Source organism: Trachypithecus francoisi, unplaced genomic scaffold, assembly GCF_009764315.1.
Source record: "Trachypithecus francoisi isolate TF-2019V2 unplaced genomic scaffold, Tfra_2.0 Contig01461, whole genome shotgun sequence".
NCBI lineage: Eukaryota > Metazoa > Chordata > Mammalia > Primates > Cercopithecidae > Trachypithecus > Trachypithecus francoisi.
The window spans coordinates 17555317-17570498 of record NW_022681433.1 but is presented as its reverse complement, the minus strand read 5'-3'; the positions used below and the strand labels follow the sequence as shown (position 1 = coordinate 17570498).

At 42.0% G+C, this 15182-nt stretch overlaps 1 protein-coding gene across 1 annotated transcript in view; it reads right to left on the bottom strand.

Moving 5' to 3' along the window:
* The window catches only part of ATP8A2 (ATPase phospholipid transporting 8A2), a 649053-nt gene that overhangs the window by 435021 nt on the left and 198850 nt on the right, over nt 1-15182 (bottom strand). The window contains exons 20-23 of the mRNA XM_033236971.1: nt 13566-13635; nt 11808-11892; nt 10751-10890; nt 8747-8885 (exon numbers count right to left, since the gene is read on the bottom strand). Coding sequence (XP_033092862.1) covers nt 8747-8885; nt 10751-10890; nt 11808-11892; nt 13566-13635 — 434 coding nt within the window. The remainder of the gene's footprint in view (nt 1-8746; nt 8886-10750; nt 10891-11807; nt 11893-13565; nt 13636-15182) is intronic.

Genomic DNA, 15182 nt, shown 5'->3' with positions numbered 1-15182 from the left:
ATTTTCTGCTTTCCCTCCCAGCAGAAGACCATATTTCCCAAGAAGCCTTGGGCTGTTTTCTACTCACACTTTGCCCTGGGTGAGCACTCGTGGACCACGCCAAGCACCTCTCGCGATGCCTCCCTCCAATCCACACCCTTGGTGGTGAGGAGAAGGCTCTAGCAACTCCAAGACCAGAGGTGTCCACCAGCGCACTGGCCTGTCTCTCAGATCACCCTGCCATCCTCTCAGTGCCTTGAGGGGTTAGCGACCACTTGTGCTTTCCACCAAACCCCAACTCAATCTCTCTCATTGAGAAAAGGCAAGAAAAAAATCCTTCTCCACAGAAAACCGGCCCTCACAACTAGTTTTGTCTCAGCACCTTAAGGTAATGGATTAATGATTATAGAAAAGGGAAACCAATCATCAGCCTTCAAGCAAACAGGTGACAATCTCAAGGAAGGGCTTGGCTAGTACTGTTCCTAGGGCCAGGGGGAGCAAGGATTCTCCTCACAGGACAGGGAAGAAGACGTCCTTCTCACAGACGCTTCACATGGCTAGAAAAGAGGACGGCATTTACCTGAGGGACAAGCAGCAGAACTGCTGCATTTATGTGCTCAGACCTACTAGCAGATTCTCTTTTCATCCCTAAGAAATCCTCATAACAGGCACAAAATGAAATTCAAGACAGACAAAAATTAAGACCAAGAAAACCCTGTTGTGGGTTTTTGGGGGAACAAAGGGATTGAAGGAAACAGTAAAAAAAATTTCGTTTGCTTATCTGCGAAAGTACATCCTTCCTTAGGACCACCCTGTAGAACATTTTGTAAAGCACCTCCGAGATCAAATTTTAACGGGCAAAATTACAGCTTTTCATCCAAATGTGAATTTTTTAAGGCAACATGAAAAAGACATAGCCAAGTTAACAGTTATCTCAAGGGAATCAGATTATTTCTCTTGTTAAAACAAACACATTCTTGTTTTTAAAGCCAAAACAAACTGAATAATTTTAAATCACAATACCACATGGGCAAATACCTGTTAAATCTCTTTAAAAAAAAAAAAAAAAAGAAGGCGGGAACAAGAAGCAATTTTCTATACATTTACAAACTAGTTCAAGTCTGTATTTTAACAACAGTGATGGATAAAAGTGAGACCCTCTCAAAATGCCATTAAAAGGTCTGCCTAGTAGGACTAGAATAATCGAACTCTTTGTTTCCCATTAAAATTTTACAAATGCATTCTTCCTTCCTATAAGTTCTTAGATTAGGTCCAGAAGGGAGGTCTACATTTTCTTTTCACTTGCAAAGAGGGATATTGCAACTTTAATCATTTCCCTCTATGTCAGATTTACTCTTTCTTCATCCCCAGAGACTTCCAGCAACTTCATGCAATGTAGACTGTTACAAATTTACTGTAACTAATGCAAAAAGATTTACTGGTAGTTTTTTATTTGAACAACAGCTGCAGAAGCTGGCTGTAATTTTTAAGCCCTCGATTGCTGCTTTATTTTATATTTTTCAATTTAAGCAAAATGCCATTTGACAACTGAAGCTACACAAAGATACGGAAAAACTCTTAAGTCTTTTTTTTCTAGCCATGGCTGGGGGAAGAGAAAAAAAAACTACTGACACTTTCATGAATTTAAATGTACAAAACTAAAGACTTCTGAGAAGAAACAGGTTAAGGGTTTTGCTGTTGTTTTTAGTTTGGATCCGGAAGTGAGATTTTGCTTAGAGAATTATCAGTCAGAGCACTCGCACTAGACAGACCAGGGAAGTTTAACCCAGTTAATTGTGGCTTAACTAATGTAGCAAATTAAATTGTGTCAATCCACATTTGGTGTGCTTGATTTCTAATGTTTTTGGATAAAATGAGATCAACTCTTGGAGAAGAGCCAGGTATAGAATGTCAGTCCACACTTGTAAATTGAGGTCTACTTCTTTAATCTCGCAATCTAACAAGACGGCCATAAAATGACTGAGAGGAGAACCTCTGGGATTTCATTTTTTACTATAGTTGACATTAGCAGTATACTACAAAAGGGTTTATTCTACTGCCTGAATATAATCAACATTCAAAGAAACCAAAGTATTACAGAGTCTATGGTACTTACAGCAGGACTTGATTTTAATACAGTTAGTAATGCTTCACACTAGAAAATACTACCAAACCAAATCCCTCAGCTCTCTCAACCAGTTTCCTCCTTAAAAACAGAGAACACTGGTTTTGATATCAAATCCAGATTTCTCTGGAGACATTTTTGAACAAGTCAGGAACAATGTATCCTTACAAACCATGTATCCTGAGATCACGAACCCACCAAGCTACCCATCACAGGATTCAACACGGTACCAACCTACAGTGAACATGTGACTGGTTCACAACAGCTTTACAGACAATCTGGTCAGTCAGTGTCTGCACGTATGAAAACCACTGGCAGACAACAAGAATGCATGACAAAAGATGGTCTTTTTTTTTTTTTGAGATGGAGTCTTGCTCTGTTGCCCAAACTGGAATGCAGTGGCACCATCTCGCTCACTGCAAGCTCCGCCTCCTGGGTTCAGGCTATTCTCCTGCCTCAGCCTCCCAAGTAGCTGGGACTACAGGCGCCCGCCACCACGCCTGGGTAATTTTTTGTATTTTTTTCTTTTAGTAGAGACGTGTTATCCAGGATGGTCTCGATCTCCTGACCTTGTGATCCGCCTGCCTCTGCCTCCCAAAGTGCTAGGATTACAGGCGTGAGCCACTGCGCCCAGCCTAAAAGATGGTCTTTTAGGCTATTCCGGGTGGGATCAAAGGAGCCCGTCCAGAGCTCCTTATCATCCAGAGAACCAGGGAGCTGAGGCCTTGTCCATGGAGCACACGCCTGGGCACCTCTCCCTCAAGCCCCTTCAGGCCCTTCTCAGGAACCCTCGCCACACAGGAGAAAGCGCTGCCTCAGCCTCACCTCACGCTCCTCCCCAAGATGGGACATCCTGGCCCATTCTATTTTCAGGCATTTTTGTTTTAAACAAATTCTGAAGGCTCAAGTTTTAAACGTGTCTCATCCAGGAAGACTCCCCTGGTCCTTTACAACTCCTGTTGCTCCCTCTGAGAAATGAACACTGTGTGTTGTGGTTAAGTGCTCAAGATTTTCAGCTTTCTCACATCTGCGTGACCTAGGCTAAGTTACTTCATCTCTCTGTGCCTCAGTTGTATCTTTAAAGGGGGATAATGCCTTTTAAATTATCCAAGGGAATATAAAACATATGTAAAGGACTTAGTGCAGTATCTGGCACACAATAGATAATATTTGCTAGTAACTATTAGAAAAGCCAGTCATGATTAACATCTACACTGCACAACTGGTGCTTCCTCATCTATTTCATTCTCTGACTTGTCTCATAATTAACTCACGCCCCAAGTGTGGAATGGAAGTTCCCCAAGCTTATAGTGGAGCACCTGGCAATGTCAGCTGCAGGTAATCAAGAAATACAGGACTGAATCTTCCGTGAAAAACAGCAGTAAGATTGAGAGCATTACCAGTGTTGCCACCCTCACAGTCCAGCTTCACCTGAGAATGGCAACTCACCTTCCTTTAAACGAACAAGAAAATGTACGGGCAATTACAGGAGGGGCAAGTGACATATTGAGTCACTTCCTAAAATTAAACTTAAAAAATAATCTACATGTATCTCACATCATCCTATTGTTTACCTTAAATATACACAATAGAATTTATTAACGTTTTAAAAATAAACCTCTAAGACCATAAGAAATGGTTTAAAAGTACCAAATGATGGGTAGCAAAATACAGGGAGGGTGGGGAAAAGACTTGAAATTTCAATTCAGAAATGTTTTAAGAGGAAAGCTAATGCCAACTTAATTACTTTAAAATGGAATACACACTAGGATTTTGTTCTCACTCATCCTACATCCATTACAAAAAAATTACAGACTCTGAAAATTCCACATCTACTGCATAACTATTTAATAGATATTTTATCCAGTGGTAATAAGGAAATGACCACTGCGAGATTTACCAGGGCTACATCTGAAATTTCACTTTAGACCAGCTGATGCCAAATTTTTCAGCTAAAAGAGAAAATCGCCAACTTCTCAAAACACAGCTAGTTAGCATAAATGCAAGCACAGCATTGCAGCATTCTGGCAACTTGCCCATTTCAAAGGACTAAAACCTATGCACAAGATGATTGTCTATCTACATAAAATTCACTGGCTCACAGGAGACACATGTCCTGGTACTTGATTTGACTAAGTGTATTTTTTTCCCAAGGTATGAACAAAATGTTAAACTTTGAAAATAAATTCTCAAACTATGAGATAGATATACTTAAAAAAAAAAAAAAAGAAAAACAAACTCTAAAAAGAGCCAACACCCCCCAACACCAAAGATAATTAACGTCACCAAACCTAAAGATGAACTCTAATGGTACATACCACTTAAGATAATGCTGTCAATTAAAAGCGTAAAAGTCAACAACCATAAGGCACCCCCATTTCAGAGGCATCAACATGTAAAAACAATGTGCGCCTTGGAATAGATAAATATACTACCATTCTCCGTGCTCTTTTAAATCAAATTGCAGAAAACATTTTTTGCAAAAGCTATGTGAATCCCTCTAAATAAGCCCCACACCAGAAGTCAAGAGCCCTGAAACCTAGTAGCAGTTTGGTCATTAAGTAGGGTATAGCCCTGGGAAACGTACAATTTCCTCCTTGAGCTATAAGACTGTTCATATGTAAAGATTTAAAAAAGAGTTTTCAGAACTCTTGCTTGAAGGTGATCTTGAAGCAAGTGCCTGGCACTTGCCAGACACTCCATTAACTTGCTGTTTCCCTTTTTTCGTCTAGAAGGAGAACTGGTAAATACTTCATCTTCCCAAATATCTTCTGGATACCTTAAAACCCACACAGGATGCATGAAAATGTAAAGTATTATGGAAGACAAGTCAATAATGGTTCATACCACCAGGAGTATGAGGGCTATATGACGAGAAAACAGGCTTAGAAACCCACCCTGTATCTAGAGCATGACCTCATGCTGCTGACAGCTGCCACCTGTGGTCTGACACTGATAAGTCTAATAAAATGTCTGGACGTATATGCTTTCCTGAGCCTTCTGCATCATTTGTAGGCTCAATAGATACCTTAAATCATAAAATGACATTTAAATTCTCAACATCACCCAAGGCTACAAGCTTGAGTTCCAAAGGCGAAGTGAAGAAACAATTCAGACATAGCTATCTCAAAGAAATCAATTCTCCAGCTGTTAGCAGCTTACTTAGTAACACCCAAGATGTGTTTGAATCTGACTAATACACTAGATAAAATGTGAACAGAGAAAGCCTCCATGATAAACGTAAGACTTTGACAAAAAGTCATCAGGTTATAAAGCATCATCTTCTAGTTGTCTTGGAGAGTACTTGCTAAGAAAGATCAGTTAAGAAATAGCATAGGTTTGGCCGGGCGCGGTGGCTCAAGCCTGTAATCCTAGCACTTTGGGAGGCCGAGACGGGAGGATCACGAGGTCAGGAGATCGAGACCATCCTGGCTAATACGGTGAAACCCCGTCTCTACTAAAAAATACAAAAAACTAGACAGGCGACGTGGCGGGCGCCTGTAGTCCCAGCTACTCGGGAGGCTGAGGCAGGAGAATGGCGTAAACCCAGGAGGCGGAGCTTGCAGTGAGCTGAGACCCGGCCACTGCACTCCAGCCTGGGCGTCAGAGCGAGACTCCGTCTCAAAAAAAGAAAAGAAATAGCAAATGATGTGAGTGGTTCTGGCACCAGAACTACACATGACTACACCCTCTTAGAAAAAAGTAAAAAATAGTAACAATCATTTTTAAAAAATTGTTTGGAATGGTATCAATTATCTCATAAGGCTCAGAGCAGCCTCATTGCATACAAGTAAAACTTTCCTTTTCAATTAATAATCCATTTGTGTTTTCTGGGTTGATTTTCAGTGCTTTTCAGTGTTTATCCCAAATTTAGCTAGATAGACTCAGGTATAACAAAATGAACATGAAAAAAAAAAAAAAAAAAAGGCCGCATGTGCTCCCAGGGGCTGGACAGTGTAGTGTGGATGAGAGGCAGTGAGAGGGAGCCGTGGCCCTTTTCCAGCCAGGGCACATCCAAGAACACACTGAAGGTAGTTCAGTCTAGGGCCAGCGACATGCACAGGTTATTAGGCCAGCAGGAACACTCAAGATCTGGAAAACTAAGAAAGGTTACCACTTTACAGCTACATTTTTTTTTTTTGAGTCATCATTTTATTAACCCAAGATACTGTATTTTATGGCCCATCATCAAAAAACTCTATGCAGGCTATATTGTGATAGTAGGGGCAAATTTGAGGTATTGTTTGCAGGTTAAAGTTATAATACAGCTCAATTTTAACTTCATCAGTTACCCACTCTTTTTTCACATTGCTCTAAGAGGGTGGAAGGCATGCCACCTACATTTTAGGTAAGTATTTCAGGGTGGCAGTCGACTTAGCATGCCATCTGTGAAGAACAGGGGCCGCAGATCCATAGCAGGTGTTTTAGGCCAAACTCATATGAAAAATAACACATAAAGGGCCAATCTATATACTTATACAGAAACATAGTATACAAAAAGCAAATGTGTTATTCTTCATCTGTAAAAATGCTAGACACATCATCAAAGCGCTGTAAGCTTGGGGTGTGTATTTTCTACTAGCAGTGATGATTCTGCACTAAAATATCATCATACTCTTCTCCAAAACCAAGCATTTGAGTGACAACCAGCACAAATCCAGGAACACAGGCCGGGCGCAGTGGCTCAAGCCTGTAATCCCAGCACTTTGGGAGGCCGAGACGGGCGGATCACAAGGTCAGGAGATCGAGACCATCCTGGCGAACACAGTGAAACCCCGTCTCTACTAAAAATACAAAAAACTAGCCGGGCGAGGTGGCGGGCGCCTGTAGCCCCAGCTACTCGGGAGGCTGAGGCAGGAGAATGGCGTAAATCCAGGAGGCGGAGCTTGCAGTGAGCTGAGATCCGGCCACTGCACTCCAGCCTGGGTGACAGAGCGAGACTCCATCTCAAAAAAAAAAAAAAAAAAAAAAACACAAATCCAGGAACAAAATCTATGGCTGATTTTTCAGGAACTGTTTATGAATCCTATGTCACTCTCTTGTGAGCTTAACTTCAGTTGTTTGGGAGCCCAACTTCCATTTAATTAGCTATATCCCTGACAAGAAACGATTATACGGCTTTTGTCTTTTTTTTTTAAATTCAATTTACCCAAGAAGGCAGGTATTATTTACAATTGAGGTTGTAAGAGAGACAAAGATGAAACAAAGATCAGGTTTTCAGGAAAGGGACACCACTGGATTATGTTGAGAATATTCCAAGCAGACTACTCTGAAGAGCACTACAGTCACTTGAATACAGAGGCTGTAGTAGGTTTCCTCCTAACACACAGAGCACAGACATAGAAACAGATATAGAAATAGAGTTCACTTCGGCCAGGCGCGGTGGCTCATGCCTGTAATCCCAGCACTTTGGGAGGCCAAGGAGGGTGGATCACGAGGTCAGGAGATGGAGACCATCCTGGCTAATACCGTGAAACCCCATCTGTACTAAAAATACAAAAAATTAGCCAGGTGTGGTGGCGCCGCCTGTAGTCCCAGCTACTCGGGAGGCTGAGGCAGGAGAATGGCATGAACCCAGGAGGCTGAGCTTGTAGTGAGCCGAGATTGCGCCACTGCACTCCAGCCTGGGTGACAGAGAGAGGCTCTATCTCGAGAAAGAAGAGAGAGGAGAAGAGAGAAGAGAGAAGTCTACTTCTAGCAAGATATTGTAAGTTATGCAGTCCTTATGTGTTCATTTTACCACATATGCACCAGGTCTTGTTACACTATAATGGTGATCAAAGTACCAGACAGACCAGGCATGGTGGCTCATGCCTGTAATCCCAGCACTTTGGGAGGCCGAGGCGGGTGGATCACAAGATCAGGAGATCGAGACCATCCTGGCTAACAGGGTGAAACCCCAACTCTACTAAAAATACAAAAAATTAGCCAGGTGTGGTGGCAGGCACCTGTAGTCCCAGCTACTCTAGAAGCTGAGGCAGAAGAATGGCATGAACCCAGGAGGCAGAGCTTGCAGTGAGTCGAGATGGCGCCACTGCACTCCAGCCTGGACAATAGAGCAAGACTCCGCCTCAAAAAAAAAAAAAAAAAAAAAAAAACGAGTAGCTTCAACTCCTTTTCAAACTTAAAATGTGCTCCTTTAACAATGGCATAGTTATCCTGACTTAAATTCCTTTTCTTCAAGTTTCATCTCTGTGATGCTCTGTAAGCAAGGAAGTTGTCATCAAAGCTGGGCAGGGAAAGATGCAAGGCTCTTAGAAAAGTCCATTAATGGGCAAAACTATTAAAATGGTTATAATTACATAAAATAAGGCATATTTAAACCTAGTGAAAACATGCTTCGTCTCAGACTAAAATCTTGTGAAGAAAGCAACAAGAAAATCGAAGCTGTCAAATCTTGAATTCTATGCCCTACGTAAGTGTGTCTAACCCTTTTCTAGGAACTATGATGGTTTTAATGTTTGTAACAGGAATGAGGGCATCTTCATTTGATTCGGGTCAATTTTTCTTAGCCTTGTGAATGAAGAGTCCTGTAAAACGCCATGGGTCAATGAATTTGAGAAACATTTAGACACATTTACGAGATACTCGAAAAACTAATACAAAAGGCAGCATCAGGAAATTATTTGTAAAAATCATTACCTATATTAATCGCAGTTTCTTGTTTGTCTCCTGTCAACACCCATATTTTAATTTCTGCCTTCAACAGAGTTGCGATGGTTTCTGGAACTCCTGCTTGAAGGCGATCTTCTATGGCTGTGGCTCCAAGTAGCAGTAAATTCTAGATTGAAAAAATATCCTCAGTTAAAGACTGGCACATACTTAAGAACAGCACTAAAATTCTGGCAAAGAAAGGCAATCAAACTGTTCTGAGACAGTTGTTCTATTTCCTCTATTTTACACCTATGTCTGCAGACGGCATCTGGATGGGTGGCATTTCCAAATGCCTTGCAGTGATGGACTCACTCTACAGACACAGGCCGCGCAGTATTCATCACTGATTTCTCGATACAGGAGCTTGTTAGAATAGAAACCATCTGGCAGCAGGGCAGATGGGCAGGTTATCCCAAGGACACTGACAGTACCTGAGCCCTCCCTTTCAGTCCACAAATGAGTAGCACATTATATCACATTTAACCAACGATGAGAACTAATTCTAGATGATATGGCAAAATAGGAATAAGAGACTTGTGGTGCTAAGGATTTAACAGGGAGAGAAAAAAAACATCCAAGTATCTTAAGATGGAGGGTACCTTTAAAACGTTGCCCCTTTTGGAGCTCTTTAAGGTCCAGGGCAGATCAGCTCACATTGAGGATGGGTGTGGATGTGTAGTTCCCTCGGGCTGCCTGTGCTGTGCCTGCTGCTCTGGCAGATTTCAGAGACTACACAAAGGGCCTGCTCCATGTACCCACATCCCAAGTCTCTCCAGGATATAGCACCTCTGCTTGGTCACAGACTGTGGGAAGATCCAGCTACTGCTTGAGCACCCACCATAGGCACGTCACCTATTTAATTACTTTTTTCTAATTCTAAAAATAATGTGGGCTATTTCCAGTAAAACAGGGCAAATAAACGCCTGAATTCAGTTTTTTTCAGTTCATTTTAATTCAGTACATTAAAATGACTGAATATACATAACTGAATATAAAACTTAAACCAAAAACTGTATAAAAAAGCAGAGAAGAATTTTTTAAAACCAACAGAGGAATGAAAAAAAGTTAATAGGCGATGTTTTCAAAGTTATGGAAACTGGGCCAGACATGGTGGCTCACACCTGTAATCCCAGCACTTTGGGATTTGGGAGGCCCAGGCATGCGGGCTACTTGAGCCCAGGAGTTTCAGAGCAGCCTGGGCAACATAGCAAGATCCCATCTCTACAAAAAAAAAAAAGTGAAACTTAGCCAGGCATGGTAGCATGATACTGCAGTCCCAGCTACTTGGAAGGCTAAAGTGGGAGGTTAGCATGAACCCAGGAGTTTGAGGCTGTAGTGAGCTATGACTACACCACTACATTCTAGCCTGGGTGCTGGGTAACAGAGGGAAACTCCATCTCTATATTAAAAAAAAAAAAAAAGTTATAGAAACTGGAAATTGGATGGCCCTATGGCTGCCAACATGAAACAGAAAAAGCTGCAATCTGGCTCCCACACTTGAAGGAAACCAATAAATTGAAAGTGAGCTAATGCCTTAGGATAAACTGAAAAGAACAACAACAACAATAAAATCAAAGTAGGCAATGCGGAGCAGCCATTGCAAAGCTTAAGTATCATTAAAGTAAGTTAGTGCGAGAAAGCTTAGCATTACAACATCTAACCCACCTCCACAGCATTCTGATTGCTCCTGTAACTCAACAGCATGAGCTAATCTCATTAAGCCTAATCTTAAGCAAAGTCATTGATGCTGTTTTTGACCTGATATTTCTGAAGCTATCAATAATGCTTAGCTGAGGGTGGCTAGACCTTTCAGAGAGACCATGCAAATCAAGTGCTTCCTAAAGCAAAGAAAATGACTCAGAGCTACTGGTCCATTAAGACACAAGAAAAGAGAACATCCCTACACAGTAAAAGGATTCTTGGTCAGAGACTTTGTGAAATAGGTGGTTAAGTCCTTCATGGAGCTGTGAAGACTGTATTGTGTGCGGTTACCTTCTCAATGATCTCGTAACACTCTTCCAACCGTTGAGCTCTGTCCTTCAATATGGTGCTGGCTTCCTGATAGACTTTCAGCCACTCCTCATACTCATTCTCAGAGAGATCAGCATAAGCCACACAGAGAGTCCGCAAGCCTGCAAGACAGCCACTGGTGAATGGAGGCAGGCAGAACGCGTGATCTCCTAGGGGACAGCCTGTGCTCCCTTTCCCATCAGTATGCTCAAAAAAATTGAAGAGACTCGGTACTTTAGGTCACTCTAATTCAACACTCCCATATCTACCAAGGGAAATTTAAAAACAACTCGCCTGTATTCTAATATAAACTACCTCTTCTGTAAGTCTGAGTGCACAAGAAGTCAGAATAGTGAATTCTCCGTGGCCGAGAGGTTCACGGCTGTGCATGATCCACGCACAGTAGGCAGGTTTCAGCACGCACAGGAGGTGGGAAGTGGGTTTCAAGACAGCAAGGAAAGGCCCCATGTGCTATCCCATGAAAGATCCAGGCTTTCAGGCAGCCACACCCATGCATGTGTGTCAGTGTGTACTCACATGTGCATGCATGCAGAGCCAGAGGTCAGAAAGCAGCAGTCAGCACTTCAGCATGGCTCCAGCTATCGTGCTGAGTATCATGACATTCGCTAGCAGAAACACCTGACACCAGTGTCGTTTACAGCCTTCCAGAGAACTCCTTTCCTGCTGACTATGGGTTCCAAGAATTATTATTTCCTTCAGTCATGGATAAGCCAGTGACATAAGGACACCAAGAGAGGAACCGGAAAATAACCACATGAGTTTTCTGAGAAGGGGACTAGTAACTAAAGGGGATTCTACATGCTGTGCATTGGCCTGCCTCTCCCTCTGCTCCAGTGCTGATGAGTGACAGAGGCATCTACAGGTAACTGAGTTTGGATTTGGCTATGCATCTTGTCACTGCCATGGGCACAGGAGGGGATGGGGCAGGCACTGGAAGAATGTGCTCCTGGAAATCAAGACAACATGCTTGAAAGTACAGCTCCAATGGCCAAAAACAGCATTTCCAAATTCCACTTACCTTCCGTGGCAAAGTATTCCAGATGGCATAATGTTTCCTCCATATATTTTGAGTCTTTTGAAAGTCTCTCAAAAATTACATTATCCTATAAAATAGGGAAACGTTGTGACTGGCAAACCCTTCAGTAAACCTTCCAGCCAGCATGCTAAGCACGGCTTTGTTTCTGTTTATCTAACATGCATGAGAATACCCGAGTGGGTAAGTAGGAATTTAGCATTTGGCTGGGCTCAGGCATGAGCTTTGGAAAACAAATTGGGTATGAATGTGTCCAACAAAACCGAAATCTGTATCTTAAAAGCCAAACAAAAATGCTGGGGAGAACCAGAAGTACGGGAGAATCATCGGAACACAAGGGGGCCTATATTCACCAAAATTTGCAAAACTCATATCCTAAAGTTTATCAGGTGCTTGTGCAGAAGGGGAAAGGGTAAAATGCACATCCTAAGTTACTCAAATACAACCTTGCTTCCCAACACGGGAGGCAATCCTAAGCATAGAGGGCACAACCCACTGGGCGCTGAACTCAATTCTGTTGAGAAACACACAGGTGCACAGCTCATCTGTCTACAACTATTTCCATGACTGACAAGAAGGGTTAGGGGACCAGATCCCACAGATAATCCATCAACTGTTACAAATTGCATAGTTTTAGGCTTCTAAAACAATTTTTTTAAACTGAGTTTGGTTTTGGAGAGAATTAAATCCTATAAAAATAAAATACACCTTTGCAGCATTTTCCTATGTACCTCTTCTATATTGACAGCCCTCCTCTCTCTACCACCTCACACTGACACCTGTTGTACTCAATGTGGTACTTAGAACACAACAGCAAATGAATAAACAAAAAGTTTTAAAAATATATCATATGAGAACAAAACCTAGATGAGCTCAATTCATTTTGCCATAAACACAGAATTCTTTAGCAAGTCCAAATATAATGCCTTTAAAATTCCCATGCATTCTTTCATTTGTAAAAAGCTCTAGTCATCATGTACTCAAATAAAACCACTCTTCTTGCCACAACTGGTAAAGATTAGTAATACTATCAACCACTAATTAATCCTAGGAGAGCTTTGTATTCTTGACATAGTCAAATAAAATAAGTTTAATAATTCTTTCCCTCAATACTTAAGACTACAATTTAACAGGATGTAGTCTTAAGATTCATAAGCAATAACATCTTTCCTTTGAAATAAATCATTTAGATTTGGCTACTAGAAGGTACACAGGACACAAAGCCTGACCTAGGAAACTGACTAAAAGGGGCAGTAATAATGCAGCTACACATGGGCATTGCCTTTGTACCTACAACACGGCTCTCTATACCGTACAAAAAAAAAAAAAAACATAACAATTGAGAAGAAGAGGTGCTACAGAACCAATATATATCAGAGTACTTAAGATTATCATACGTCAACACAAATAACTTTATCTTCCCAAAGTCAAAACACAATGCTGGTAAAACTGGAGTAAGAATTCATATTCCAAGGATTTTGCATGACACATGGAGTCACTGTTTCTGAAACCAACGATTGGCTAAAAGTAAGCTTTGCACTGACCATCTTTGCCACACTGCCCTGAACCACCATTATCTTCAGTGGGCTTTTACTACGAAGTCAACTTCACAGCCCACCTGAAAGAGTCTTTCCACTCTGGACAAACAGTCAGGGAGTGATGAGGAAAGCAGTTAGGAAAGGCAGCAGATTAACAAAGCTGCCAAGAACTCTCTGCTGTGCACACCGCTTCTCCGATACTTACAGCTCCTTTACAGTAGAGTCGAAGTCGTCCTGAAGGAGTTCGGACAATTACAGACATTCTTTTTCTGTCACTGGGGGAGTGAAAAAAATAAAGTCTTCACTGGTCTGTTTACAGGATGCACGTCCCCCAGCTGAACACCAGTCAAAACAAAAGATGGTCTGGGGTTCCTAAAAATGGTCAAGGTCTATCTTTCCCTGCCTTTTTCTTCAAAGTAGGGCCTAACTGTGTATCTCCTACTCTTTTTATTTACATCTAATGAACATATGCTTATTTCTTTCCCTGCCATGAAAATGGACTAGCCCCGCTATTTGCAGTAGGAAAAACAGAAAAGGAGAATTCTAGCACTGACAGTCCACATCCGATTGGCTTCTGACTCTACTCTCTAAAAATATTCTTTATTTTCCACCTCTAAGCTATCAAGTAACGTGCCTAGTAGGTACAAAAGTGGGAGACTCGGTATAGATCCACTTAACTCGGAAGCTCCTCCCTGTGTCATCTTTTAACTGGAGTAAAAGAAATCACAAATCCACAGAACACTCCCAATTCAGCACCAAGGAACTCTCTCCCCCTCACCGCAGCATCTACACTTCCTCACATGGTCTTTCCTCCTGGCCCATCCTCACCCACCGAGTCCTCAGTGAGTCTCCACCGCCCACGAATTATTCTTACTGCTCGCCGTCCACCTGTGCAGCCTCGCCTCATCTCCCACCAACACTCCCATGCACGACCACCAGGCTTTGAGCACACACGGGACTCACCATTCTCCTCTTCTACACATTCTGATCCTCCTTTGCCAACAACATTTCAATCTCCTGAAGCACACCCCAACTACAGGAGGCCCTACACCCCCCATCTCTGTGGCCTTTCAGTGTGGTGGTTCCCAATAGACTATAAGTCTCTAAGAGTGGGGGAGAGGCTCTCTTCAGTTCTGGATAAATTCCCACATCCTAACCCATAGCGCTCTAGCTGACCTGGATTTGCTTTCTGTCAACCGTCTTACAGGTAGGCACTCCCGGCAGTACTCAAAACCCACGTTTCAGTTTCTCAATGTGTAAAGCAACTACTTCAAGGGAATATTATCAAGATTAACTGGCACTGGGAAAGAGACGAGTCCATGAAAAACAGACTCACCACTATAACCACAAATTATCTTTCTGTTCCTTCTTATTCTCCCATAAATACATTTTAATACATCCTTGTGTCTCTATCCATAGTCACCTGTTTTTATCTAACTCTCTTTTCTCCTCCTCCTTGCCTGTCCAATAACTGCTGGTCCCAGTTAATGCACTCACAGGGCACTGCAGTTTCCAACAAAAGATGGGGCACGAAACAGTCTGGAGAGATGCCTAGCACGTCGCTCACCTCCACACGCAGGGACACTGTCACCACTTCCTACATGAGCCACCACCGTCATCAACCATCCCTCCTCCCCTCCCCATGGTTCCAAGTCCAAGCCTGCAGTCCTAAAACTAAAGACTAGGGCTGGAAAGTATTTCCTATACAAAGATACAAAACTAATCCTTATTTAAAAATAGCTTACAAAATAGAGCAAACAATTTGTGAATCATTTAACAAAGGTTATTGAAAACTCCACCTAATTTTAATCATAGGAAAAGA